This window comes from Rissa tridactyla, chromosome 13, assembly GCF_028500815.1.
Source record: "Rissa tridactyla isolate bRisTri1 chromosome 13, bRisTri1.patW.cur.20221130, whole genome shotgun sequence".
NCBI classification, from domain to species: domain Eukaryota; kingdom Metazoa; phylum Chordata; class Aves; order Charadriiformes; family Laridae; genus Rissa; species Rissa tridactyla.
In genome coordinates, this window is record NC_071478.1 from 12,615,116 (window position 1) to 12,642,896 (window position 27,781).

Below are 27,781 nucleotides of genomic sequence, written 5' to 3' on the forward strand. Positions count from 1 at the left end.
TGTTCAATGTATCTCATGTAACTTTTTCGATAAGGGTTGTTAAATAGGTGCTTCCATCTTGTTGACAGCCGGCAGTTCTGTTTAGTCTGGCCAGAGCAATGGGTGTAGGCGGGGGGAAGAATTTGATGAAAGGAAGGGAACGTACCAGGTTGACTGGAGCATTCTTTTAGTGAAGGTTGACTTGTGTTTGCTCTGGGGAGGATGACACGCCCTTCCACTGTAGAAAGAGCTGGGCAGCTCTTTTTGATGATATCAAATAATTTGTGACCTATTTAAACATGAGAGGAACTGATGTTATGCTGCTAATGGGATGCTAAAGTGTTGTTGATTTCCATTCGTGTCTTCACTTAAGAGTGAGAGGCTTGGAAGAATATTTTGATGCTCTTTTAAAAGTAAATTGCGAAAAAAACAATGTGTCCAACTTTCTTCTCTACCTAGTTAAGGGGATGTTGTTAATAGTTCCTGGTTAATAATGTCCATGTCTCTTTATTGCAGGAGATAAAGAAGAAGAAAGGAATAAAGGATGAGGTGCAGCTGACTAGCAAGCAGAAGGAGCTGATGCATGCACAGCTGGAAAGGGAGTCTCAGATAAGAAAACGACTGAAAGAGGTAAGTTTTGATGGTCTTTTTTGCCAGCTCTGCAGCTATCATGATCCAAGTCATTTTGATAACAGGAAAATGGAGTAGCGTAGAGAATATTTGGCAATAATTTATTTGTTTCTTTCATTAGGAATTAGATTTAACAACTTGATTTTTTTTCCCGATGAATTTTTTATGGTAACCTTTTGAATTGTTTCTCTTACAGCTTGATAATGAGCTGGAAACAGCCCTAGGACTCCTGGACACTGTTATAAAGAGAAAGCCTCCTGGTCTAACTCAGTACATCCCCGGTCTCATCGGTTCCTTCTTGCCACTTTTTCGATCGCCTTTGGCTGCTCCAAGGATTAAGGAACCTTTTCTTTCCTTAGCCTCCTGTGTCATGCCTGCTCGACTGAAAACCTTTGGTAAGTTTTTGCAGTTGCTATTTAAGGGCAGGGAGCACTAATTTTATGGCAGGGTGGTGAAAATCCTTGCTCTTACAAGCCGTGGATCATAACCGTGTACCACAGACAGCCAAGAGGAAAAGCCACCCTGGAACAGTGCTTAGGGAGGTGACTGTGACATCCCAGAGATCCTGCTGCTGCAAAGGACTGGGTCCAAAGACAAGGACTTGTCTAGTCATTGTGACCACCTCTCAGGAGCACTTGGTGGCAATGGGACTGTCTCCCCTCTGCAAAGTTTGGAGGATGTGAGTGTAACTCATACATGCGGGTGGGAAGGAAGCCGTCGCCTATTAGCCTTGGGGCTCTGCTTCCTTCTCCCTGCCTCTTTTGCAGCCTGGGCTGTTGCCCAGAGCTTAGTTATAATTCCTGGGTCTGTGTTCCTGTTTCTCTCAAGAAATGTTTGGTTTTAGTCCTCTCATGGATTCTTTATTCTTTCATACCAGGTACTTTAGTGAGCCACGTGACCTTGCGCCTGATGAAACCAGAATGTGAATTAGATGAATCCTGGTGTCAAGAAGAGCTGCCTACTGCTCTGAACAGAGTTGTTAGCTTGCTGCATGCCCATACCATTCCTAGCCGAACGGGCAAGGGAGAGCCAGGTAAAGAGTACTGTAGATCCCTCTGACGCCCGCCCCCCCAGCAATAACTCTGTGAGCTGTTTTAGTTTTGATGGTTTGTATAATGTTTTATAGAGGAGACTTGACTTCTCTTTTTTTAAATCTGATAAGACTTCATAGATAAGAAAAACCTTAAGGGTTTTTTTTGCAGTGGTAGTAGTAGAAATGATGTTACAAGTATAGTAAGTGTAGAAATTAAATAACAGTATTTTTTCTTAAAATGGTTCATACAGAAATAATAATAGCGAAATTAAGCCTCATCTTTGCCAAGGACAGTTCCTACCTTTCAACATCACTTAGCATAAGTGATTCAGTGAGACTAAGTGGAAGGACAAAATGATTGCTTGTTATCTGTGATCTCAGCAGTGAAGTGCCTGTGGCCTCTGCTTGTTTGCTGTGTAGTGCTGCAGTTCATGAATATTTTATTCTGGCACGGTTGTAGAAGAAGCAGTTCTTTCCCACTCTGTAACACGAAGACAAGCACCAATATTTTTGCAGTGCAAGAATATGATCTTGCACTGCAAAAATCAAATCAGCTTTTTTTTCTTTTTCTTTTTTTTTTTTTACCCCCACTGGATTAGTTTTAACCTAGATGACTTCCAGAATCTGCTTCACAATGCGGTGCGCAAGTACTGGTACCACTACATTGAAGATAATAGTACAGGAGAGAGAGGGTAGGTCTGCTTCCTTTGGAGGCGGGGATGGCTCAGGCTGTCCTAACGCATCTGCTGTGCTGTTGTGATAGAGGGGGTTAGTTCAGGCTCTGGAGTTGTCCACCATCAAGCTCAGTCAAAAGCTGCTGTGGTAGATGGTTTATAATTTTTTAAAGGAAACGTAGGATTCCGTTTGTCTCCTACCCCAGTAGTTCAGTTCTCCTCGTGCTGTTCTGTTGCCAGATAGTTGTGTGACGGTGGCACATGTAATCCTCACAGCTGAGTAGTAGCAATCGACCATGTTGAGCACCACTTCAGTGCTGAACATCTCAAGTGATAATTCAGTGTCTCCACTGTGCAATTTATTTCCATAGTAAGTGCAAGTTCGTTAACATTCAAATCCATTTTCAGGCTTATTTCCTGAAAGCAGTGAAAGTATTTTCAACCCTTGTCCTTCAAAATTTCCTACAGTGCTTAATTAAAGGAATATCTGATATTTTTTTCACTTCTGCAGGAGAAAGGAAGTAGGTTCCATAGTGCTTTGTTGGACAAGTCATGTTATATTCCCAAATGATTTTTCCTCATTTTCCAAGTTCCTTTGAGTGTAGTCTTGCAATATTATTTACCATGACACCTCCGAGAGACCATACCTCATTCTAATGTTGACAATAAAATTTATCATTCATTGCTGAAATGCCAAGATAACATTTTATAATCTTTTTTGTATTGGTCAATACCAGCCTCTGTGTTAATAGAACATTTATGTTCTAGATAAAGCTTTCTTCCTCCTGCTGCATATAGAATGACAATTGCTTAAGCCTAAAAATATCTGGCCAATAATTTAAAACAAAACTAACATAAAAGCAAACAGATATTGAGTAAAAAAAAAATAAAAATCCCTCATCAGAGATGGAGGGGGTTTTACCTAAGCTATTCCTGTTAATAGCTAGAAGCTCACAGTGTGTTTGGTATTTAATATTTCTCCCTTGAACTACTTTTGCAGTATCTGTGCCCTACATAAGCTGACTAATACTGCAGTATTGTATCTGCAGTGCTCTTCATCTGCATCTTAGAAATTTAAAATCTGGTGTTCTCTTACAGCACAGATAGAATGTAGAAAGGAAAAGTTTTCCCTGGCCATCTAGTGCTTGACGTTTAACTGGGCCAACTGGAGGTCTGGAAGGAGCATTTGTTATGTCCCACAGCCAAGCCCCTGTGAGAAGGAAGGATCAAAATCTTTAACAACAGGAATCCAAAAGCTTTATTTTTTTCAAGGGGGTGGGGGGAGTTGAGACTTGCAGCAGAGTTAGAGGGACCTCACTGTCAGGAATCCAGCTGCAGGCTGGCATGACAGGTTAGCTGGGTTGGTAGGAAGTGTTTAAAGGGAATATAGGTGGCAAATGGGCCCCTACTTTGGGACAGATGAACTTTAAAAGTGAATTAGTTAAATTGTATCAGATCCCTGTGTGAATCCTCCTGCTCAGAAGTAAAATTGACCATAATTTTTTTTTTTTTAGTTCATTTTAATTCTCAGAGTGTACACACAATCTTAATGCACTTTAAATAACAGATTTTGTTTCACCTTTGGTTGTGTGATGGATTTGATTTTGTGTCCTGTCCCCCCCCGCCTGCAAGTATTTCCAGGACAGACAAAACTTCAGTTTTGCCTGTCTACTTTAGTCTATTCAGTTGTTTCAGTTTCACTTACAGTTTGTATTTTTGCACTGTCAAAGCATGGGAAGTAATTTGGAATCTTAATGTGACATTAGTTAAAGCCAGCTCATTGGTGTAGTGACCAACAACATTAGGTGGAACCGTAGAATCGTTTAGGTTGGAAAAGACCCTTAAGGTCATCAAGTCCAACCATTAACATAGCACTGAAATGCCAAAAGTCACTGCTGGAGCCACGCTGTTGGTACCGTTAAATGAAGTGGCAAAGGGTAGAGGCTAACAAGGGGCTGGCTGCATGCGCTGCTTTCAACAGCTAAACTTTGAGAGCGGTAAATCCAGACACACAGGAGGCAGTGCCCTTTAGACCGCGTGTTTCTAGGGGCACAGAAATACTTCGGGTCAGTTAGCATGTGTGTACCTAAGGCTGAATGAAGCTGGCCATGTCCGTTATGCTCTACCAAGGTGTAAATCTTACACCAGTCGATATTCTAAAACAAAGACATGCTTAGAGTTATAAAATTTGGGAATATAACAAGATCAGCTGTACTCACAGGTTTGTTTTTCCTTTTTGCAGGTGCTGCCCCATTGTCAGCTCCAGCATTTTCCTTAGTCTTTCCTCTCCTAAAGACTGTTATGACTGAGACATCTCATGACAGTGAAGACAAGGAGGAGTTTCTGGTCAAGATTCTGCAGATCCTTATGGTCCACGCTCAGTTGAGATCATCAGCAAATGGCCAGGCTTTGCTGGTGGATGAGGTGAGTGAGAGCTGTGGGGATGAGATGACCTCCTTCAACAGTTGTTCGGATGAGGCGTGGGGTAAAACAGCTAATGTATAAACTGGACAAAGCAGATTAATTCTACGAGTTAAAGTTAACAAGGTAAGATTGTTTTCTGCCACGGGTTTCGGTTACCTGTCCAGCCGTAGGTTTTGATTGTGATTTTTATAAGGAGTGTCATACACAGGCAGGGTACTTTGGAGTCACAAGACATGACTTTTCTCCCCGCAACCTTTCAGAATGGCCCAGAGTTGCTGCCCCGGAGGGACATGCTGATTCTGCTGACCCGGGTGATAGGAACGGGTTCTCCACGGTTACAGGTGAGTCCTCGGCTTCATAACCACAGCCAGGATTCTGCCAAATTTCATCAGGATCTAACTGAGGGAAATGCACCCACCTGGTTTAAGTTTCTGAGGCTGGTGCTTGATGCCAGTTTTCTCCTATGCTTTGGTATTCTTCTTGGGATAAAATGCCTTTATCTTTTTTCCTGTGGGTTTTTATTGCACAAAACATATTCTTCAGTTTTCCATGGGTAACATTTTATTCCTTTTCTAGGGCCTTGCTCTGGCAAAGAAATTTAGTAGTTGCTCCCCCAAGTAACCAGCAGTAAACTTTGTTCTAAGGGATGAGATGGCAGAAAGGTCAAAAATAACAAAAAGGTGAAGGGTTGGACTGAACTCATCAGTTCTCATTTTTGTCACAAACCCTTGCCACTGTTCTTTGAGAATTTTTTCTCTTGTGATAGCACTCAGCCCCCACCCTACACTTGGCTTTGACCAAGTGCATAGAAGCAGGTGGTGGTAGTGGAATCTCTAATACTTCCTCACGGCATTTTAGGTTTTGGCTTCCAATGCACTGACCACCCTGTGCACGAGCAGCAGCGGGGAGGACGGCTGTGCCTATGCAGAACAGGAGGAGGTCGATGTGTTACTTCAGGCCCTGCAGTCTCCGTGCATGAATGTTCGAGATGCAGCTCTCAGGGTAGGTGGGAATCATTCAGGGTCACTCTGAATTCCTTAATTTTTTTGGGAGGTGAATTTTCTCTAACACTGAGAGGCTTAGCTATGATGCTGGTCTTTGGGCAATATGTCTGCAGAAGGAGACAGTAGCTACTGAACAATAATGCTCTAAGTAATGCTCTCTGTGCTAGATTTATCTTGCAAAAAGGAGTACTCTGGGTCTGTCCACGCCTTTGTTTTAAGACAGGTGTAATTATGACAACTTAGAATCACAGAATCATTTAGGTTGGAAAAGACCTTTAAGACAAGTCCAGCCATTAACCTAGCACCTTAACTTAACACCTATTTACAATTGCATAGAGCTTAGTCTTAACAAGAGGAGCTGTCAAAAAATTGCTGTGTCTGTACTGGGCCCAGTGTTTTTGGAAAGCTTGAGGCTTAGTTGCTTCTGAGGACATAAAAAAAAGGAACTAAATAACAAGGATGTTTTGTTTTCTTTGCCATGGAACAAATTTCAGCTCAGCTCTCAGCCAGCTGAGTCTCCGTACTTAGGAGCAGAAAAGACTGCAGTCACCAGAGCACAACCTAGTGCCTAGTTGCCTCTCTGCAACCTGCACAGGGAGTGCTGCTCTTGAGTTTCACTGTCTCACCTATTAGCAACAGGAAGTCCTTGATCAACGCTGTCAGTGTGCTGCACAAGCAAACATGAATTTTGACACTTCAAAACACTGCGAGATTGACTTGGCAAAGGTTTTAAGTATTTTAAAGTATCTGTTTCTAAAGTCAGATCCTTGCACTGATTCTCCTGTAAACTAATTCAGGGACTGATGGAGCTACAAATGGTTCTACCAACCCCAGACAGCGATGAAAAGAATGGACTGAATCTCTTGCGTCGCCTTTGGGTAGTAAAGTTTGACATCGAAGCTGAGATTCAGAAGTTGGCAGAGAGGTAAGAGTTCTTCCTGTCTGAATGGATTGTAAGGGGACCTCTCCTCTGCTCACCTCCTGGAGCTCCACTGGCAGGGGCTTTGCCTCCTGCAGGTGGAGGGCAGCTTTAGGTCACCCTGATATTGCATATAGCAGTGGCTTCTCATGCTGAAGGGTGATCAGTCGCTTCTTTGTGTGTGCTGCAGGTTGTGGGAGTCCATGGGTCTGGAGCTGCAGCCCGACCTCTGTTCTCTGCTGATCAAAGATGTCATCTACCATGAAGAGGCAGTGCGACAAGCAGGTGCTGAAGCTCTTTCCAGAGCTGTCGCTCAGTATCGAAACCAAGCAGCAGAGGTCATGAATAAACTTACAGAGATTTACCAGGAGAAGCTCTATGTAAGTACTCTTGTCCTAAGGGGCTGACAGGCACAAGCTTGTGCTTTATTTTATATTGGTTTTCCTTTTGTCTGTCTTGAGAATGTGCATGAAGCCTACTGTTGCTGTGTTTGAGCTTATCACAGACTTCGATGTCTTGAGCCTCAAGTTATCAGCCAGTAATGGCACCATTGTACAGGAGGAAGATATGCCTTAGGTGATACAAAAGGACTGTGGCAGAGCAGGGTCAGTCTCAGTCTTTTTGGGCCTAAGCTGCCTCTCTGCTTGGTTTTTTTTTTTTACCGTGCTTTTCCACTAGCGGAATCACACCTCTGTGCAGTATTATAAAATGGCATTGAAGGTATGGCTGACAGTATTCTCTGTGTGTGTGTGTTCCTTGGAAAAGGCATCCTGATGAAATTTTTTCTCCTTGCAGAGGCCACCTCCAGTTTTGGATGCTTTGGGACGAGTGATATCTGAATCACCGCCTGACCAGTGGGAAGCAAGGTACAGTCATCTTCAGATCTCATCACTTGCTGTGCATCCAAATGAGATGTTCCAGATTTTTGTTTAGAAGTTCAGGCAGCGGAGAAAGAAGGGAGTGGTAAAGGAACAAAATATATGCAGCTGTTTCATGCTGGTTTCGTGCTTCCTTCTGGTAGAGAATATTTGTGGCCCTCAAGCAGGCTGGGCAGGCAAACTGAAATGCTCTCAGTCCCATTCAAACGTTGGGTGCTATCTTCTCTACGTCCTCCTGATAAGAACAGAGTCTTTCCCTCTCAGACTGATTTTTGCCTTATCTTACTGGATTCCCACCTCTGTATGGATAATTCATTGTTTCAGGAGCAGCAGTGCGAGCATTAATGAACTGGACAAATTCCAGTTTGGATAATTACTTTTTGTCTACTTGCATGCCCTGTATAGGTTTAATTGAAGATCATCTCGTTTGCTACCTGTCTTAAGCTAATCAGTTCTTCAGTACTGCTGTACCTTGTTGTAGAGCTGCTGTATTTCAGCAGTAGATGAAATGATCCTGATGTCTGTCTTTGGCCCAAGTGTCTGTAGTGCTTCATCGGGATAAAAGTCGTTATACGGCTGAAGGATTGTTGTCCTTTTGGGAACCTGCAGCATGGGGCTTTGTAACGAAATGCCTGTGGGTTGGACACTCTGAAGTTCTTCTGTTTCGTAATGGTTCTCTCTCAATTTCTGTAATGTACTACTGATAGCATATGTGATTGAGACCTCAAGCAAATTCTGTGTGAAGTCAGTAAGCTCACAAGCTCACCATCTTTGCAGGTGTGGCATAGCTTTGGCGCTCAACAAGCTCTCACAGCATCTGGACAGTTCTCAGGTGAAGCCCCTCTTTCAGTTTTTTGTACCGGATGCTCTGAATGATCGCAGTCCTGAAGTCAGGAAGTGCATGTTAGATGCAGCTCTTTCAACACTCAACACTCACGGCAAAGTAAGTCTGAACGTTTCTCTCTCATGCAGTGGAAAAAGATGGAATGAAAATGTAGATACTGTGTTGGAGCCCACAGATTTGGTTTTGGTTTGGTTTTTTTTTTTTTATTTCTTAGAGGTTGCTGTTACTTGTAACAGCTGAAAACTTTCATGTAGTAGGAATTTTTGTGTGTTAGGAGTTGTTCTGTTACTGTCTAGTGTTGATTAAGTGTAGTTCTTCCCTGTCGTTGCTATAAAAAAGAAATAGCCCTGAATCAACCAGAGTTAAAATGGTATAAAACTAGAGTAATAAAAGTAAAGTCAGACCGCAGATCTTTTAATCCTGGGAACGTGAGAATTCCTTTTCAGGCCTCATGCAGAGCAAAACATGAAAGCTTGCTGATCGTTGGCTTAATTAAACTGAAAACAACTAAGTCATTCAGAGAATCGAGGACCATCCTCCTTCTCACTGCTAGCCTTTCTCCAGCAGGGTTAGATGCGGAGGCGTGCAGGGGGGGAAATTGCTCAGCTTCTGATTTCCCCATACGTGTCCTTCACCTCTTCTAGACAGCCCTCTGCATTCCTGTTAAGTCCAAGACAGTTGGAGTATTTTCATATTAATTCTTCTGTTTCGCAGAAAAGCAGCGTGAAGTTTGTTTTATCTTTCTTTCTGTTCTCCTTTTGCAAATGGAGCAAGCGAAAGAGCAGGCACTGATGTTTAGGCCGGCAGTCTTGCCTGGTAGCTTGTGTTGTTTCTGGCAGAACATCATGCTGGCAGGTTTGGGGGACCTAATTTTTAAGAGCTAACTTCTCTCTAGCAGGAAATATTTGTCGCCTGTCGGGATGGCACGAGGTTTTATGTGTTGTGACACATTAAATGAACTGTAAATACAGTGTGATTGTTCAGTTTGTTGGCTCAGAGAAGAGCAAACGAGTCCACTGAGCATAGCAAATCTCATTCTGAGTGGACTGTAGTGGCAAGTTCTGTGGTTTTGTTTTTCAGGACAATGTTAACTCTCTCTTGCCAGTGTTTGAAGAATTCCTGAAAAATGCTCCTAATGATGCCAGTTATGATGCTGTCAGGCAGAGCGTGGTCATTCTGATGGGTTCACTGGCAAAACATCTGGACAAGAGTGACCCTAAAGTGAAACCAATTGTTGGCAAACTGATAGCAGCCTTGTCCACCCCATCTCAGCAGGTAGGCGACTTCCTGGAGGAATTCCCATGTTCCGCGCAGAGGCAGGTTAACACTACGGTACTTTTAGGGATGTCAGAGGTGAAAAATAGCTCTGGTGACAGAAAGCTGTTGTTGTGGGTGCAGTCTATGGGGAAGTTATGCTGGTGATGAATACTTTGTGATCTGATAGCTGGTGGATTATTTTACAGGTGCAGGAGTCAGTGGCAAGCTGTTTACCGCCTCTGGTGCCTGCAATTAAGGAGGATGCAGGAGGAATGATACAGAAGCTAATGCAGCTGCTTTTAGAGTCTGATAAGTATGCTGAGCGCAAAGGTGCGGCTTATGGGCTGGCAGGGCTGGTGAAAGGCCTTGGCATCCTCTCTCTCAAGCAGCAGGAGATGATGACCACGCTGACTGATGCTATCCAGGACAAGAAGAACTTCCGTCGGCGTGAGGGTAAGGGACAAAAGCTTTTCCTTCCCAAATACTTCAAACTTCTCTTGTATGTACTACCATTGTGGTCAGATCAAATGATACCCAAACCCCGTGCTTGGTTTATCTACATTTATTTTACTAAAGTTTGCCAAGAAGGAAATGGGGAGTGTTTGTCATGAGGCCATTGATTGTGCATAGTGTCCTAAAACTGCTCTCTTTGCACTGTGGTGGAGGAAGGGTTTCTGGTCCTAAACAATGTTCTTGGCGCCTCTCCGTCCCGGTTTCAAAGGCAGGTGTCGGTAGGTGGGCTCCGACTTCCTCTGAGACTGTACATATTCGGCTCCAGCTGGTCCACAGGGGCTTTCACAGCTTATTTGTTTCTTTTGCTGCTGAACATTTCCTCTCCTTATTTCTGCTTATCTAAGCTGGGACTCAGAGGACTGTTACATGTTTTTAGTGCTCCTGGGCTTCTTGTTGTCCTTTCTGAGACCAGACATCCCTACCGCAGCACTAGCCACTAGTGCAAGAAGGCCAGAAACCTTCAGCTTTGAGATTTGAGTGCTTTTGGAGAAATTCTACAGAGATTTGGCAAATTCTATCTTCACTTTCCATTCCTTTTAAATGAAGTTGTATTTTCCCCTCTGACTGTCCTTTTTGGTTTTTTAGGGGCTCTGTTTGCCTTCGAGATGCTCTGCAGCATGCTTGGAAAGCTCTTTGAGCCCTATGTGGTTCATGTGCTGCCTCACTTGCTGCTTTGCTTTGGAGATGGGAACCAGTACGTGCGAGAGGTAAGATGCTTTAAATTTCTAAGAACAGAGCGTTAAGAGGAAACTGAAATGGAATGGATAGGAATACTGTTTGTAACTAGGCAAACTGAGAAGGTGGGTCTATCCCTTGAGATAGCACTAATACAATTTGATTTTCTTAATAACTGAAAGCATCTTATTTCATTGGCCATTGATTGGGGGAGGTACTTGGCTGGCTGCATCATTGTACTTAGAGACTGTTTTATGTGAAGGCTTTGTTCACGTTGAGTCTCTGAGGAAGGACAAAGCACGCGTTGTGACACAGCTTGTAAGTGTTCTCTTCTCCTTGGAGGCTGCAGATGACTGTGCCAAAGCCGTGATGAGCAACTTGAGTACTCATGGAGTGAAGCTGGTTTTGCCATCGCTTCTTGCAGCGCTAGAAGAGGAATCTTGGAGAACCAAAGCTGGTATGGACCAATATCTGACTGATGGAGAGTAACTGCCAGTTCCCTTCGCTGTCGTTCCCCGTGTTTATTCCTTCATCCCTACAGGTGGCTGTGGTAGTTTATTGTCTCATAAGGAGGCTGTGGAAATTACAGCTTTTGAGATAGAAAAATGAGTTCCCTGACACATTTGAGCAACTTTGTCCCCCCCCAGCAGATTCAAGGGACGCTTTTTACCCCTCATCTCTCTGGAAGTACTCCAGAAGCTGGAATTTCTCCCCCCTCCCTTCTTTTCCCTGGTACAACAAAAAAGTAATTTTTAGTGTCTTAAAGTGGTGTAGAGTGGCTTTTTTTCAGCCATTCTGTATGTTCTCTGACTTGTCGTACCACTTGTAGATTTGAGTTTGAGGTAAATGTGTTCATCTTCTCATATCTCTGCTTAATGCTGTGTATTGTTTTGTGTTTTGTCTTTTTTTTTCCTCTTTCTTTTCATGTACTTCATGCACAGGATCAGTGGAACTGCTGGGGGCGATGGCGTACTGTGCTCCCAAACAGCTCTCTTCCTGCTTACCCAATATTGTGCCAAAACTTACTGAAGTGCTCACAGATTCTCACGTGAAGGTGCAGAATGCAGGTCAGCAGGCTCTCCGGCAGATTGGGTCCGTCATCAGGAATCCAGAGATCCTGGGTAAGAACTGTCTGCATCTCTGATGTCCTGATGTGACCGTGGTTTATAATAGCAAGGTTTGTGTTCACAGCATTTAGGATTAAATCCAAACTTCTATAGAAATGAAACTACTCCTAGAAAAGTGTAACATGAAAGTTTACCGGCAGCTGTCTGCTTCAAGGCTTTTTGAACGCTCCTGTCCATTTTGTCAGCTAATGTTTATAGGGTTTCCTCTGCCCCTGTGCTGCTAATTGCTTTAGAAGGATTTAAACCATCCCATGAGGGAACACCAGCTCACCCTGACATGCGTTTTTGTTTTGTGTACAAATAAAGTCTTTTCTCTCCTTTTTAAAAATGTTCAGCAATCGCTCCAGTTCTGTTGGATGCTCTCACTGACCCCTCCAGGAAGACCCAGAAGTGTCTGCAGACTCTACTGGATACCAAATTTGTCCATTTCATTGATGCTCCATCCCTAGCGCTGATCATGCCGATTGTTCAAAGAGCTTTTCAAGATCGTTCCACAGACACCAGGAAAATGGCTGCCCAGATCATCGGGAACATGTATTCCCTGACCGATCAGAAGGTACAGTGCTGAAAACCCTTTCTAACTGTATGCTGTATTTACTGCGTAGGAGGTGACTGAACAAGCACCAGAGAGAATTTATTTGGTTTGGAGACTTTGCTGTTAAGGTAGACAGTGTTACAATCCACACAGCTTCTTTAATTAAATGTATGTAGATGAACACATGACAGCTTTAAAGACAGTGACAATTCTCAGGTGCTTAAGACTGCCAGCTTTGTACTTTGGTCATCTAGTTATTACCAGATTTATCCCTGCAAAAAGGTCTTGCGATTTTTACCATATAAGAAATGCCTTAACAAACAAACAAGCAAAACCAGTGCCAGTGGAACACAGATCAGCTGCTTACAAATGGATCCAGGGTTTGTTTGAAAAGTATTTGTGGAACCTCACTGTAGGCTAAAGATCTGTGTTTAATTTTTGTGTTGATAATCTCTACCTTTAAACCTTGTGCAAATGTTAAAGAGTGTTGGATTTTCCTTAGATACAAAGTGCTAGGCTGCTGTGGGTGAGCACCAAAAAAGTTTTGGGTGATCTGCACAGAACGTATGTTTCTTAGACTTACAGAACAATGCAGTGTGCTTATTTGCAGGATTGTGAGAGCAACTGCTTAAACTCTCAGGCTGTTAAGGATGATTGCTGAATGCCCTTTACGTGAAGGTGACTTAGATTTCTTTCTCATTTTGAATCTAGTTCTTACTTTTGGGGCTCTTTCTTTCAGGATCTGGCTCCTTACCTACCCAGTGTGACTCCTGGACTGAAGGCATCTCTGTTGGATCCTGTACCTGAAGTAAGTTGGGTTTTTTTTGTACAAATACAATGTGTTTTTCAGTGCATTAGGCTAGACTTTGTCCTAACCTTCTGTAGATCTGTAATCAGTCTGACGCATCTGTTCTAGTAACTTTGACTGGGTATTTTGCAAATCTCTGTTCCTCTTGTCCGTTAGGTGCGTACGGTGTCGGCAAAGGCACTGGGAGCCATGGTGAAGGGCATGGGAGAATCGTGCTTTGAGGATTTGTTGCCATGGCTGATGGAGACACTGACATATGAGCAGAGCTCAGTGGATCGATCTGGTGCTGCTCAAGGTGGGGACAGCTGTGTCTGAATACTGAGCTCAGACTTTCTCCTGTTAAATCAGATTAGCTTGTTCTTACATTCATCAGCTCTGTTCCCTGCTTTTTTTCCCCAGGTCTGGCTGAAGTTATGGCTGGTTTGGGGGTAGAAAAGCTGGAGAAACTTATGCCAGAGATTGTAGCTACTGCCAGTAAAGTGGATATTGCTCCACACGTACGAGATGGTTATATCATGATGTTCAACTACCTGCCAATTACCTTTGGAGACAAGTTCACTCCCTATGTTGGTCCCATCATTCCTTGTATCCTTAAGGTATGTGGCAGAGGCCTGGAGAGTTTTATTTATTTAGAGGATAAAAAGAAGCCTCCAGAGTACTTTAAGCATCATTTCTGGTAATTGTGGGACGTGCAGACTTGTCCAGCATTGCTGGACTATAAAAAAAAAATAATACTTAAATTAGAAATTATTTCTTCTTCCAAGTTATTTGTTTGCTGTCTTGTTTGTAGTCACTAGTAATTTCTTGAAATCACTTTTGTGCATTCACAGCTCTCTAGTTCATTTACTTTTCCTGGCTGAGAGGGAAAACATCATTTTGTTTTCCTCCTGTTGGTCTTGTGTGTGTGTGTGTGTATATACATATATATATATTGCGCTGAAAAAACACCAGCTTTCACAGACACTTTTCTCTCTCTGTTCAGGCTCTGGCAGACGAGAATGAGTTTGTGCGGGACACTGCCCTGCGCGCTGGCCAGAGGATCATCAGTATGTACGCTGAGACTGCCATCGCGCTTCTGCTGCCACAGCTTGAGGATGGCCTGTTCGATGACTTGTGGAGGATAAGGTAAGGGATAACCACCTTATCCACAGACATTTCTCTTCCGTGGCTGAAAAACTGGTGTGATTTAGACTCTATGTTGCTCCTCAAGGAAATGCAGAGACCTTCTGGAAAGCAAAAGCAAGTGTCTCTCTTTGCTCGTTGATTTGCATATGATGCTTTATAGCACTGAGTCTGCAAAGCCCTGCCAGCCGGGGATCGGGGTCCCTGGTACCTGCGAAACATTCCTACTAGATAGTAATTCTGGTAGTGACTCTGACAAGCACTTACAAGGCAGCTGATGTGGTAATATTCAGCCCTCTTATATTGCTTTTCATTTTTCAAAATGCTGAGTAAGCTAATTCTTCTCCTGTGCATGGAAATGTGCCAGCGGGGCGCTCACAGCTAATAGCAATTGCTCAAAAATTAGTTGTACTAAAAGGCTTGTGTCAGCTGAGTGCTGATGAGGGCACTTCTCCCAGGTGAATGTCTTTTGGGTTGAGACAGACACTGGCAATGTCTCCTTCCTTTCTAGAGTCCAGGCTATTCCCTGATTCATTGTTTTGATATGGGAATTCTCTTGGCCCCTTCCAGGATGGAATTCATTCCTTCCCGTTCCCTTTACCATGCTGCTTCTCAGCCATGTGGGCAGATTGATATTGCACATGGGCTCATGCAGCATTTCATTGCTGACCTTGCTCTTTGCTTCACGTCTGTATTTGCTGTATTGTCATATTTGGGCAGGTGCCGCCTGAATACCCTGCTTGTAACACTTGACTCCCTCCTGTTGCCAGGTTTAGTTCAGTTCAGCTGCTTGGAGATCTTCTATTCCATATCTCAGGAGTCACTGGAAAAATGACCACAGAAACTGCCTCAGAGGATGACAACTTTGGAACAGCCCAGTCAAACAAGGTAAAGCTGTTCTTGTCTGTTGTGCCTTTATTTTTTATTTATTTTTTTTTAATCAGCATGGAAAGCCTGCTAGAAAGACGTATTGAATAGTCATGCATTTTATTCTTTTTGGAAGTTTCAGGAGTGGGTAACACAGTTTTGTGATGTTTCTTTGCAGGCTATTATTAATGCTCTCGGTGTGGAGAGGAGGAACAGGGTGCTGGCCGGGCTGTACATGGGCCGCTCTGACACGCAGCTGGTGGTGCGCCAGGCCTCCTTACATGTCTGGAAGATCGTAGTCTCTAACACTCCTCGCACGCTGCGTGAAATTTTGCCAACCCTCTTTGGGCTTCTGCTGAAATTCTTGGCCAGCACTTGTGCAGATAAGCGAACGGTGAGAAACTGAGTAATGCCTTACCTCTTACCGCAGGTGACCATATAAACTAATTCCTGAAGAACACGGGATAATTCTTTTCGATAAATCACTTCAAGGCTGTCATTAATTTAACTGTTCTGAGCATGAATATGTCTGAGTTCTCTCTTTGCTGAGGGCAACTGTGATGACAGTAAAACTATTTTTCTGTGGTTACTTACAACAGCAGCGTTTCCATTTCTACTGCTCTGTCTATACTGTGAACAGTAGTTTTTGGTCAAAAGTTAATATTTACTCACAGTTCACCGTCTTAAGTTTTACAAAACAGTAAAACAGTTAATGAATAAATTTTTGGGGACAGGTTGCAGCACGGACATTAGGAGACCTTGTCCGCAAGCTAGGGGAGAAGATCCTTCCTGAAATCATTCCTATTCTGGAAGATGGACTGAGGTCGGACAAGAGCGACGAGAGGCAAGGAGTCTGCATTGGGTTGAGTGAGATAATGAAATCCACCAGCAGGGACGCGGTAAGTTGTATGGGGAAGGTGAAATCTCCAGTTTCCTAGATATTTATGTGATGATGCAGGTATTGCGGTTAAGACAGAATAATACAGCTCGTGCTGGGCTTGTTTTATGGACTGAATTCAGGGCTTATGACTAACATGAGTTGCTGTTCAGGCAAAAGTATGTATTTGTATGTGTCTGTACATTTAAAACATAGCACAGTTCTGACTTTTATGAGATATAATAATAGAAATCATCCACTAGGTAGCCGTAGAGCACTTCAAATGTTTGTGTTGATTAATCCTCACTTTCTTCTGACATATTTCAAGCAAAGAGCAATTTAGTTTCAGTTGTGCAAATTCTGTGTTCTCAGCTACTTCACTGAGATGCATGTGTCCATTGTGCTTTAGATATTCTGTAATTTCATCTCTACATTTTTAGGTACTGCTTTTCTCTGAGTCCCTGGTTCCTACAGTGAGAAAAGCGCTGTGTGACCCTCTGGAAGAAGTCCGAGAGGCTGCAGCTAAAACATTTGAACAGTTGCACTCAACAATTGGACATCAGGCTCTTGAAGATATCCTGCCCTTTTTGCTGAAGCAGCTGGTAAGCATTGCTCAGTGTTAGTCAACAACTCAATTAATGCTGTTGTGGGACAGGTTTTGAATAATTAGCTTAAAGGAGAAGCAGGATTGTAGTGGCAGACCTTCCAGGGAATGGCAGCTGTATTTTGTCTCCTCCACGGAGACATCCTAGCCATTTGTAGGGAAGGTCTTGTGGCCAACGCATAGGCCGAAGAATTGCTACTTCTGGCCCTGCCATTGTCACCTGCTTGAGTTGCTTGGCCACCATGCCTGATACGGAAAATCTTTCTGGTGTGGCAAAAGAGCTTGGTTTGGGTTTTTGCTATATAATATGAGAGCATTTTTGGCTAGAAGGACTTGTGTGTTGGTTATATGATCACATGGCAAATTGTCACTTGAAATAGGGTTTAACTTGGTGTGTCATAAATCATCTCTCGAGTTTCTAACTTGTCTCTCTCCCTGTAGGATAATGAAGAGACATCTGACTTTGCTGTGGATGGTCTTAAACAAGTTATGGCTGTTAAGAGCCGCGTGGTGCTGCCTTATTTGGTGCCAAAGGTACAATGGGAAACCAATTTTAAACTTCAGAACTGTGCTTTTTTCCTCTGCTTGCTGCCAGGTTTTTTTTGGACTGATACACGAAAAGGAAGAGCACAGTTTGAAATTTTCTCCTGATTTTATGCTCAAAACATTGTCATTTGGGTTGTGATGTATTTATACTTCGAAATCTTTCATGTTGTTGATGAAGTGAGATTCCTTCGGAGATAATTTTCTGCTGGTTTTATTTTTTAGCTGACTACTCCCCCTGTGAACACCCGGGTGCTAGCTTTCCTCTCATCAGTGGCAGGGGATGCTCTGACACGGCACTTGAGTGTCATCCTGCCTGCCATGATGTCTGCGCTGAAAGAGAAGCTGGGAACCAGTGAAGAGCAATTGGCAAGTAGCACGGCTCAGCTCTTTGTTATGACAGGTTGCCTGAAGGTAGTGCTTCGGGTTTACTTCCCAGCACAGAGTCTGTGTTCTCTAGATTCACAGATTGCATGTTTTAATTCGGTCCATTAGCTTCCTCAGGATGAGTCTTTTTGCCTGGTGGCATATTGCGAGTTGAAAAACGTATGCTTTCCAAATCTATTTGTATCCATGTAAAAGTCTCTTTGGCCTGCAACACGACACAGTTCTCAGTTTACTTATTCTTGGAGAATTGCCAGCGTGTCTAGTTAACTTTGTATTTATTCTTGCTATAGAAGACTGAGAGATTAAAGGGCTGAAGGAAGGAAATCTCCTCTTTTGCGTGCAGCACTCCTTCTGTACTGCTTTCCGAAACATCTGGTATTTGGACTCCAGAGAACATCCTGGAGTTGTGATTGCGGACAGATGTGTACATACGTTGGTGAATTAGGAATGTTAGTGACAGAGTCCTGTTGTCTGTCTGCTGTAGGTGCCCATTAGCTCAGCTTCTAGCCCCAAGTCTGCCTGGAGATCTCTAATGTACCCACAGACGTGTTTGTAATTAGTATTATGACGCATGGCATTAAACTCCCTAAATTAAGAAAATGTTATCTGACAAGACCCGCAGTGTCTGAGGGGTGAGTAAGATCGGGGAGACTGAGCCACTCTCATTTTTGTAGATTGGTCCCTCTGCAGCTGGAGAACAACCTGCGCGGCAATCAGTTCAGCAGAGTTCGGCCACTTGTTAAGTTCTGAGAGTTGGTTATAGACCTGTCTCTGCTCCAGGACTGAATCAGGCCTTTAATAGTGATTTGACCAGCTATTTAACGAGAAACAATTAGCAAGTGGGATATGTTGCAGCATTTCTCTAAGACGTAATGCCGTGGATAACATGGGGAAACCTGGGGCTAAACCCGGCTTTGTTCTGTTTGAGAATTAACGTAAAGTTAATTTGGACTCTTTAGGAGATGGCAAACTGCCAGTCTGTGATCCTGTCTGTGGAAGATGATGCTGGACAAAGAATTATAGCTGAAGATTTACTGGAAGCTACCCGCAGCCCGGAGCTGGGAATGAGACAGGCAGCAGCTGTCATGCTGAATATCTACTGCTCCAAGACAAAAGCGGACTACACTGGTCATCTCAAGAGCTTGGTTTCAGGCTTGATACGTCTATTTAATGATAGCAACCCTGTAGTTTTGAATGAAAGCTGGGATGCGCTTAACTCCATCACCAAGGTGAGAGGCGGCTGAAAAAGGTGACAGTGGTAACGCCTGGCAAGGAGAAAACGGGGGTAGCTTGTAAAATACTGCCTAAATTGAGCCTTCTATTTCGCTTGTAAACTACATTTACATTTACAAATACTGCAAAGATTTGAGAGTTGTAAGATCAGTTTGACTCAAGCATTGTGAGCCAGTAGGCGGGTCTTTGGAGGAGGCCGGACACAGGTGTCTTCTCTTGCCACACCTGAGAATAATTCACAAAGAATAGCTGGTTGCCGTGTTGCCTCATCTTTGTCTTACCCCTCTCTCCTGCAGAAATTAGACGCTGGGAACCAGCTCGCTCTCATTGAGGACCTGCACAAGGATATACGGATTGTAGGGAATGAGGCCAAAGGCGAGCATGTGCCGGGATTCTGTATCCCTAAGAAGGTAAAGGAGCAGAATGAGCGTGGATTCGTCACAGCCATAATACCCTCCTTTTGAGGGAACTGATGGATGTGACTTTACAGCTGTCGGAAGCAGCGACTGTTGGGGCATCCCAGACCTGTATGTTAGAGAGAGTTTTTGTGGGCTATCGCTGCTCTGGAGTTACCCTGCAGAAGGCTCCTCTTGTAACACGATCTCTGACAGTTCTGTTCTGCGTGTAAGTCATGGTCGCTGCCTGCTTTTTGTGGGGGAGTAAAGCTGGACTTCTCTGCCAAATTTCTCTGGTTTAAAAATTCCCTGAACCGCCACCACTTTTCTCATAGCAGCTGGCTTAGTGAGGCGTAGATGCATGAAAATCAAACCAAATAAAAGTAGCTCTGTAAATGTGGAAGCAGGCAGCTGAAGGTCAACAGGAAATTGAGAGAAACTCTCCAAGTTTGTGCATCTGGTGTATAAAAGGAGCAAAGATAAGATTTTTTTTGCATCGTAGCTTCTAATCTTTCTTATCTGATTTTCATGACAGGGAGTGACTTCCATACTCCTGGTGCTGCGGGAAGGTGTTTTAACTGGTAATCCGGAGCAGAAGGAGGAGGCAGCAAAGGCCTTAGGGCTAGTTATTAAGCTGACTTCTGCTGAAGCTCTTAAACCATCCGTGGTGAGCATTACTGGGCCGCTTATTCGGATCTTGGGAGATCGGTTCAGCTGGAATGTCAAGGTGGCTCTGCTTGAAACATTAAGCCTTCTTTTAGCTAAGGTAAGTTTCAAAGTCATTGACTGTGGTTTGTGAAAGTTTTCCATGGTAACCTTCAGAAATACCTGTTGCTGTTCATGTAACCACAGCCAGGATGTCTGCTGGTGTGATATTCAGCAATGAGACTGTAATGGCTTTGTATTCTTCCAGCAGCTTCTGGCCTACCAAAAAAGCCAGATGCTCGAATCACTGGGTTTCTAAGAAATATTGCTAAATGCTGATCCCACTTTCAAGTGATTAAAAACTACCATGTAATTAATTTCTCCCGTGTCCACTATTTTTATGAATTACTAACTGCAAAGATGATCATCTTGTGTGTCTTTGAACTGAGCTGAGCCTTTTTTTTAGTGCTCTGTACGCAAAAGGCTGTTCATGATAGTGTAAAATTTTTCAGCAACGTTACCCTTGTATTTCAGTATGCGGAAAACGATTAGATTTGAAAAGGTAAAAGTTTTGTGGTAAAGCATTGTTTCATGGTTTTTCTCTTTCAGTAGTGTGTTAGATCTGAATAAGGGCTGTTTGTGATAACGAACTGCTGTAGAAGAGGTCGTGTGTTTTCAGGCGTTGGTTTCTAGCCACTCTTTCAGATTTGACAGCACCACTTTCCCGTCTTTCATCTCTGGTATAGGTTGAGATTGCCCTGAAACCATTTTTGCCCCAGTTGCAAACAACCTTCACCAAAGCCCTGCAAGACTCAAACCGCGCTGTTCGCCTTAAAGCCGCCGATGCTCTCGGTAAACTCATCGTCATCCACGTGAAAGTGGATCCTCTCTTCACAGAGCTGCTGAATGGAATTCGTTCCAGTGATGACTCTGCCATCAGGTAAGCCGTAGGTGGTATCTCAGACCCTCCTGCTTATTAAGGATGAAAGCAAGGGCTGGGATGAATGAATAAAACTGTTACAGCTATTTGTGTAGCATTGCCCCCCACCCTTAATTCTGAGAGGAAGATTTACTTAGTAGTGAAAGGAGTTGACTGTTACTCAAGGGTGGAAAACAAAGAACGGGGATGGTGGGGACTCCCTGGGTCAGGAGCTGAGCTGTGACCGTGTATCAGGGCAATATTGCCCCGTTCTCCTCTCTCCTGCACGCCCCCAGCAACCCACTGCACCCCGCTTGCAGATCCAAGACTGTATCAGTTGTCAGCCTGACCTGAAGTAATGCAGCTGTTCTGGTGTATGAAATACACAGATCCCGAAGAAATTAACTTCCTGATTTGAGAATTTATTTAATGTTTGAATAGTCAGAAGATATTTACGCAGTGACAGACAGACACAAGCGCACAAACACAGTAATATTCTCTAGCATGGAGCTGTTGTCAGCGCAGAGAGAGTATCGGTCTCCTAAACTGCGTAAGAAACTGTTACAGGTATCCAGAGCTGAGTTTCTCCTTTCCGGTGCGGGAGAAGCAATGTCTGACTGGACGTTGTGATCACTTGCAGGGACACGATGCTGCAAGCGCTGCGCTTTGTCACCCGAGGAGCTGGTGCAAAAGTCGATGCTGCAATTAGGAAGAATATCAGCACGGTGCTTCTAGGGATGCTGGGACACGATGAGGTACTGCGTCAGCCAGCTGCGAAGGGTTCCTGCTGTAGAAAGTCTTATTCCTAAATTTAAAATCTGAATTTTCTAATAATTATTTTCTGAAATAACTTCCAGGGGAAATTACTAATGATAGAGTGGAAAGAAACTTAGATAAAGCATATGGTCGGGCATTTCTCGCTAAACTGAATACGGTCTGTACAATGGAGCTCGTTGGAGCCTTGCAGAGTGTTAGCTGAGAGTCAGGGGCAAGAATTACAGAACCCTGGCCCAGTCACTGCTAACTCTCAAAATCTAATCTATGAATTGAGTGTTTCCTTAGCAACCGTGTACGCGGGTTTGACCTGCAGCTCCTCACCAACGTGCCTGAGGCAGCTCTGAAGTCAGGTTTGCTTTTTATCTTGGAGAAAACCTGCAAAATACCTTCACTACATGCCCATACGTGTGTTGGTGGGGTCTGTCATTTAGCGTGAGAATTTTTTCAGATAATGGCAGATTTTACTCCAACGAACAGGAATCTCCAAGTTTAATATAGGGTATTCTGTACATGGCAGATAGCAACAGGATCATCTGTGAAATTAAAATTAATCATCTAGTAATTTCTTCCTTTCTGTGCAACAGAGACATGCAGCTGTTGGCATGCCAGAAATAGAAAACATTGACAAATTTCCACGGGATAGTAGGTCTTGGGGTGGAGAGGAGTAGTGTGGGATGGTCACATAAGCAAACCAAAACAACAAACGCTCGCAAGTTTTAAATTAAAAGTAGTATGAGCTTATCACAGAGATAAGCTTGTCTAGCCATGATTAGAAGTAACGCTTACTTTCTAGACTGTGAATCCAAACCTAACTTTTAACACATCTTTTAAAACATACACTTTCATCTTTATGACTTTTCCATTTAATAAATCAGGATGTATATAAGATCTCTAGTTTTTCTCTGATGGCTCTTTTTGACTGTGGATTTGGCTTTAAGTTCTATTATGTACAAGAAACTTTGTGAACTGACAGAAATCCACAGGTAGTAAAGGTGTCTACTAATATTTATCTCGTCCTTCCCTTTTTATATCGTCTTCTGGCACTTGCTGTTCTTGCTCCTTATCTCTGATGGGTATTGAGTGTTACTCGCTTCTTCCTCCCCTCGTTAGGACGCCACCCGCATGGCCTCCGCTGGCTGCTTAGCAGAACTGTGCGCGTTTCTGTCCGAAGAGGAGCTCGGCACTGTTCTCCATCAGCACTTACTGGGTAGGTGAAGCTGTTTACGGTGACTGGCACTGACTCTGAAAGCAGGGAAAATGCCTTCTTAGCCATTGGTTCAGGAAAACTTTGTGACTAATTATTTAGATTCCTCCTCTTTATCTAAAACCTCAATCTCTACTCCAGATTTTATTGTACTTTTCTTTGCTTATGGCTGTTCGTTTGTACACCCTGGTACATAGTTGATGCAGGGTGGTGGCTGTAATTTGGGGTTACCCATACTTTTTTTTTCTGGATTTGTTGTCAGACGAGTTGATGAAGGTACCAGTGTGGCTGAGTGACTGCTAGTGCTGACACACGGAGGGTGGGAGGTGACAAGGATGTCCGGGCAGGGTGCACAGGAGGACCATTCCACCTTTTTCGATGACATTGTGATCTTAGATTATGCTTACTGCAGACCATGTCTGATGGCTGCGGATGCTTTTGGAGAATTAACTAATTCGCCTCCAAGTTAGACAAAACCATGAACTTCACAGCAGCTCATAGTGGTTGGGAGTGCTGTGGGATTACTCTCCTCTCTGGCATTAAAAAGGGAATCCATTTTCTGCTTTCAAGTTACAAATGACTTGTACAATTAGAGAGTCAAAGCTTGTGTAATTCCAATGACAGGTTCCTCCATGTGCTAAGTGATGTGGGCCTGACTGGGCTGGACTTGTTTGTGCCTGGTTTCCATATCTGTCTGGTAGAGGTGTTGTGTTTCAGCGCTGTTTGTGTGGCTCTTTGGGAGGAGTGGAGGAAGCAAGGCATTGCTTTAGGTGCTGTTCATTATTTCATTTTGTGGAAGCGAATTGGCAAATCGACAAAAGCTTTCTCAGATGAAGAGGAATGGGTAGCAGGAGCCTTGCTATTGTTCTGTTCTTTCATTTGCAGCAGATGTCTCTGGCATTGACTGGATGGTGAGACACGGGCGAAGCCTGGCGCTCTCCGTGGCTGTGAACGTTGCTCCCAGCAGACTCTGTTCCCCCAAATACTACGGCAGTGTTCAGGAGATGATCCTCAGCAATGCCACCGCTGACAGGGTAAGTGCTACCTGAGAGCGGGCGAGTTCTCTTGCAAGCGCTTGTTGGGAGTAGTTTTAAAAGGTGTGGAGGTTCTGTGTTACCAAACAGAACTAAAATCCCCAGGTCCAACGTGAAGATTCTCCCTTGGCTAGATGCAGTTTTATAGTGAAATTATGCAAACGTTCTGATACTTTTCTGATCTCTGTGGAGACAAAGATTAAAGAATCTTCACCTGCAGAATAGCTTTCATTGGGAGTAAATTACGCTTCTGTTTCCTTACTAAAGTTCTCATTCACGGGCCAGGTTTAAAAGAAATGCAGATATTTCATTTTAGGAGGAAGATTTTTAAATCTAGAGCTGAATGACTGATTTGGATGGGGAACCTGGGGGCTCTGTGAGACCTGTCGCCTTATTCCATGTGGCTCATAGTCGCATTTTGATTTTTTCATCCTATTACCCAGTAACATTAACCCAGTGTTTTAACGCTTTGTATGCTGCAGGTTTTTTTTAAAGACCTGTTTAGCCTTCTGCAGAAGCTCACCCATCCGTGTGACTGTCAGCCTAGTTCTAAATGCTGTTGGACTCTGCTGTAATAATACCAATTTTTGTCTTTATGTCGAAGATTCCCATTGCAGTTAGTGGCATCAGAGGGATGGGCTTTCTTATGAAATACCACATGGAAGGAGGAGGGAACCTGCCTCCAAAACTTTCCAACCTCTTTATCAAGGTAAGACTTTTTATGATAACTACCTGGGGTTGTTCTCGTGTGATCTGAGTCTTTGAGCTAACTCACGGGTGGCTTTATCAAATTTCTGTGTGCTAACCCAGCATAAAAACGGAAAGCTTGGCTGCCTGATCTTGGGAAGCTCTAAATCCCGTAATGCTCGGATACTTAGATATGTCTTTTTGTGGCAAAGCAGACAGAATCGCTATCAGCCTGCTTTGCAGTTGTGAATGCAGTACCGCTATCCCTGCTGTAATATGGAAATTTGACTTTCGATCTTTCTGTGATAAACTTGATTCTTATGAATTCAGTTTTTTTCCTTTGCAGTAACAGCTGCCAGAGAAGGGGCGGGGGGAAGCTGTCAGGTTTTTTAAGGTTGCAAAAGGTCAAAGGGCCCTTGTTAGAAAAACATGAAATACCAACTCTTTCCTTACCTGGGTTTGCTCCAGTACTTTTTGACTTCTGCTATTGTGGAAGGGAGTAGCTCCTAAAGACTGAGATAAAAAAGAGTATTGAAGCTAACGCTTTTTCCAATTCCTATCTATTTAAATATTCTACCTCCAAATTCCTTTCTTTCTTGGTTGTTCTGGTTTTTTTGGTGTGGGTTTTTTTTTTCCTTTTTCCCCCCCTTCCCATAAAAATATCCCTCATGGTAGACAGGATCTAAATTTTGGACGTTAGAACCTCAGCACATTTTTAACATCTTAGAAAAGGTAGGGCAAGACAGAGTGAGGGGTAGTGCTGGAGAAGGAGAGCTGGCTTTTATTTTGTCATCTTTATGGTAAATAAAAATGTGTTACATTTTCAGGCTTTACATTTCTTTTCAGTTTACTTGAAAAACTACCAAACACGGCAGCTGACACGATGCAGGCCATCGTTCTTCAAAGCAGGCTTTTTGCTTGAAATCCTACATTCTTGATATTAATTTGTATCATATTAGTGTATTAAAATATAAAAGTATCACAATACCTTTATCACAGTATTAATAACGCAGCTGACATTCAGATGTTAAATAAAAAATACAAAGCTTTTTTTTTTTTAATTTTAAAATGAAATTCACTGTTGAAATGCACCTTATACTCCAACCAGAGGTTGACTCGGCTGCTGCTGCCGATTGAGTGTATTTTACAGAGGTGCTGACACTGTCAGCTTTTGCTGTAGTGAGTGGTCATTGTCATTTCCTCAGACAGCTGAGAGAAAGGTGTGACCCTGTCACCGACCACACATTTAGAAGTGTTCTTTTGAAAAGATGGCTTGTTTTCAAGGTTTGATCTTCTCTTACTGTTACACAGTTTAGTCAAACTTGTTGATAACAAGTTTGTCTCTTGTGTACCTGTGAGTTGCAAACAACTTGCTTTTCTTGTTATAGTTTAAAATACTTCAATTAGGAAAAAAAAAATAAACGAGTGCTTTAAATACCTGTCCTTGGTATATCTGAATATAAGTCCGTCTTTGTCTCCTTCAGTGTCTCCAGAACTCATCCAGCGACATAAAGTTAGTTGCAGAAAAGATGATCTGGTGGGCAAATAAAAACCATCTTCCCTCACTGGATCCTCAGACAATTAAACCAATTCTCAAAGCACTTCTGGACAACACAAAGGACAAAAACACCAGTGTAAGAGCCTACAGCGACCAAGCTATTGTCAATCTTCTGAAGATGAGAGCGGGTGAAGAAGTGCTTGAGGTATGAGACAGAAGAATAGTCATTGGTAGAAGGCTGTGTCGCGTTGCTCTGTGCGTGGTTCTGTGTTGTGCTTGGAGCCTCAGAACGTGCTGGCAATCTCTCACGAAGTAGATGGAGTGGGACATTCCTATTTGCATTTAACCCTGTATCAGTATTCTCATGCTAAGCCTTGAAGAAATACACAAATTATCTGATACTGCACAACCTTACAGTGCAGTGGTAATAAAATCCAGGTATTTAACATACCTCCCGTGTTTAACATCGTAGCCTTGCTTTCAAAATGCCTTAAGCCCTTACTGTGCTGCAGTTACCTTACCTGGGCCTGATAGTTTATTGCTTTTGTCACTTGCATAATCCAACTGCAGCATTAGTGGTGCTGGAGAGACTATTTTTAGGATGGACTTCTTCGTCCATCCATTCCCAGACCTCTTTTCTAAGTCTTAGCTGCTTTTCGATAGTTCCCATGGCTGGAATCATAAAACCGGAAGAAGGATTTTGGTATGCTTGAAAGATTTTAGATAAATATAGCTTGTAAGGCACTTAAATGTATTCGTATTTTGAATGGTATGTCATAAGGAGTTGGTAATTGGTGTTGTCTTCCTTCTGCAGTCGGTTTCCAAGATTCTGGATGCTGCCAGCTTGGAGCTTCTCAACGAAAGCTGCAGGAGATCTCTGAAGAAGCTGGCTGGCCAGGCTGACTCTGAGGAACAAATAGATGACACTATACTGACGTGATAATAAAGCTCCAGAAGACAAGAAAACACTGAACCAACCGCTGCATCAGCATTTCAACTCCAACACCTATTTTAAATGTTTTCATTTTTGAAAATGTTAATTCTGATGGGATTTCATGAAAAGGACTCCCAGAGAGTATTTTAGTATCAAATATACCAGAATAGCCTTAATTAGACCCATATTAGCTGAAAATTGAAAATTTGGTCCCCTTTTTGAAATAGATAACGCGCAAGAAACAGATATACTAATCAATACTGGTAAATTGTGGCCAATTGTGAGATGTGGCTAGAGCACATCAGGCTTAAACTCTGGTGACACCTACTTCCTTTCCAGGGTCTGTGCAAAAACTCCAGTACTGGAAGTATTGGTTTTTTTCCATGGACCCTGTGAAGAACTCGGTGAAAGTTAAAATGTATTGTTTTTGTGTACTGCTAACTTGCTGCTTGTGACGGTTCTGAAGACTGAAAATCCCTGTAAAACAAAGTATTTAAAATAGCCTTAGAAATCACAAATGCGAAAGGGGGATTAAATGCAGTCTGTTTAAAGAAGGAACGTTTAATAAAGGCTCTGACTTTGATCCTTCTGGTGTAAACTGTTCTTTTACAAATTCATTTGTCAACAAACTTATACTGTGGTTTACTTTTTGGACCTGTTTGTCCTAGGGCATACAGTCTGTAGAGTGGGTAGTGCTGTAATCTATAAAAACCTTTTGCAAAACTCAGGCAAGCTAAGGTTTAAGAGCAAGCCAG

The 27,781-nt window shown here is 43.1% G+C and overlaps 1 protein-coding gene and 1 long non-coding RNA gene across 3 annotated transcripts in view; one reads left to right on the forward strand and one right to left on the reverse strand.

Annotated features, from left to right (window-relative positions):
- GCN1 (GCN1 activator of EIF2AK4) overlaps positions 1 to 27,609 on the forward strand; it is a 43,233-nt gene extending 15,624 nt beyond the window's left edge. Inside the window, exons 23-58 of one of the 2 annotated variants that reach the window (XM_054219382.1) lie at positions 496 to 609; positions 806 to 1,004; positions 1,487 to 1,642; positions 4,559 to 4,740; positions 5,001 to 5,081; positions 5,599 to 5,742; positions 6,542 to 6,669; positions 6,854 to 7,043; positions 7,459 to 7,529; positions 8,319 to 8,484; positions 9,466 to 9,660; positions 9,849 to 10,095; positions 10,741 to 10,862; positions 11,173 to 11,287; positions 11,772 to 11,951; positions 12,293 to 12,513; positions 13,232 to 13,300; positions 13,457 to 13,595; positions 13,700 to 13,896; positions 14,283 to 14,425; positions 15,193 to 15,310; positions 15,468 to 15,683; positions 16,024 to 16,188; positions 16,607 to 16,768; positions 17,212 to 17,304; positions 17,539 to 17,682; positions 18,660 to 18,929; positions 19,230 to 19,343; positions 19,864 to 20,094; positions 20,720 to 20,913; positions 21,533 to 21,647; positions 22,780 to 22,876; positions 23,759 to 23,907; positions 24,512 to 24,616; positions 26,079 to 26,297; positions 26,907 to 27,609. In XM_054219382.1, the coding sequence (XP_054075357.1) occupies positions 496 to 609; positions 806 to 1,004; positions 1,487 to 1,642; positions 4,559 to 4,740; positions 5,001 to 5,081; positions 5,599 to 5,742; positions 6,542 to 6,669; positions 6,854 to 7,043; positions 7,459 to 7,529; positions 8,319 to 8,484; positions 9,466 to 9,660; positions 9,849 to 10,095; positions 10,741 to 10,862; positions 11,173 to 11,287; positions 11,772 to 11,951; positions 12,293 to 12,513; positions 13,232 to 13,300; positions 13,457 to 13,595; positions 13,700 to 13,896; positions 14,283 to 14,425; positions 15,193 to 15,310; positions 15,468 to 15,683; positions 16,024 to 16,188; positions 16,607 to 16,768; positions 17,212 to 17,304; positions 17,539 to 17,682; positions 18,660 to 18,929; positions 19,230 to 19,343; positions 19,864 to 20,094; positions 20,720 to 20,913; positions 21,533 to 21,647; positions 22,780 to 22,876; positions 23,759 to 23,907; positions 24,512 to 24,616; positions 26,079 to 26,297; positions 26,907 to 27,032 (5,577 nt within the window). In that variant the 3' untranslated portion in view covers positions 27,033 to 27,609. The remainder of the gene's footprint in view (positions 1 to 495; positions 610 to 805; positions 1,005 to 1,486; positions 1,643 to 4,558; positions 4,741 to 5,000; positions 5,082 to 5,598; positions 5,743 to 6,541; positions 6,670 to 6,853; positions 7,044 to 7,458; positions 7,530 to 8,318; positions 8,485 to 9,465; positions 9,661 to 9,848; positions 10,096 to 10,740; positions 10,863 to 11,172; positions 11,288 to 11,771; positions 11,952 to 12,292; positions 12,514 to 13,231; positions 13,301 to 13,456; positions 13,596 to 13,699; positions 13,897 to 14,282; positions 14,426 to 15,192; positions 15,311 to 15,467; positions 15,684 to 16,023; positions 16,189 to 16,606; positions 16,769 to 17,211; positions 17,305 to 17,538; positions 17,683 to 18,659; positions 18,930 to 19,229; positions 19,344 to 19,863; positions 20,095 to 20,719; positions 20,914 to 21,532; positions 21,648 to 22,779; positions 22,877 to 23,758; positions 23,908 to 24,511; positions 24,617 to 26,078; positions 26,298 to 26,906) is intronic. The other variant, XM_054219383.1, reaches the window with a different exon arrangement.
- LOC128916990 (uncharacterized) lies at positions 23,907 to 26,123 on the reverse strand. The gene is made up of 3 exons (XR_008469116.1): positions 26,033 to 26,123; positions 25,048 to 25,107; positions 23,907 to 24,091 (listed from the first exon to the last, which is right to left on the reverse strand). It is a non-coding gene; the product is annotated as an uncharacterized LOC128916990 (long non-coding RNA).
- Positions 27,610 to 27,781: the final 172 nt, after the last annotated feature.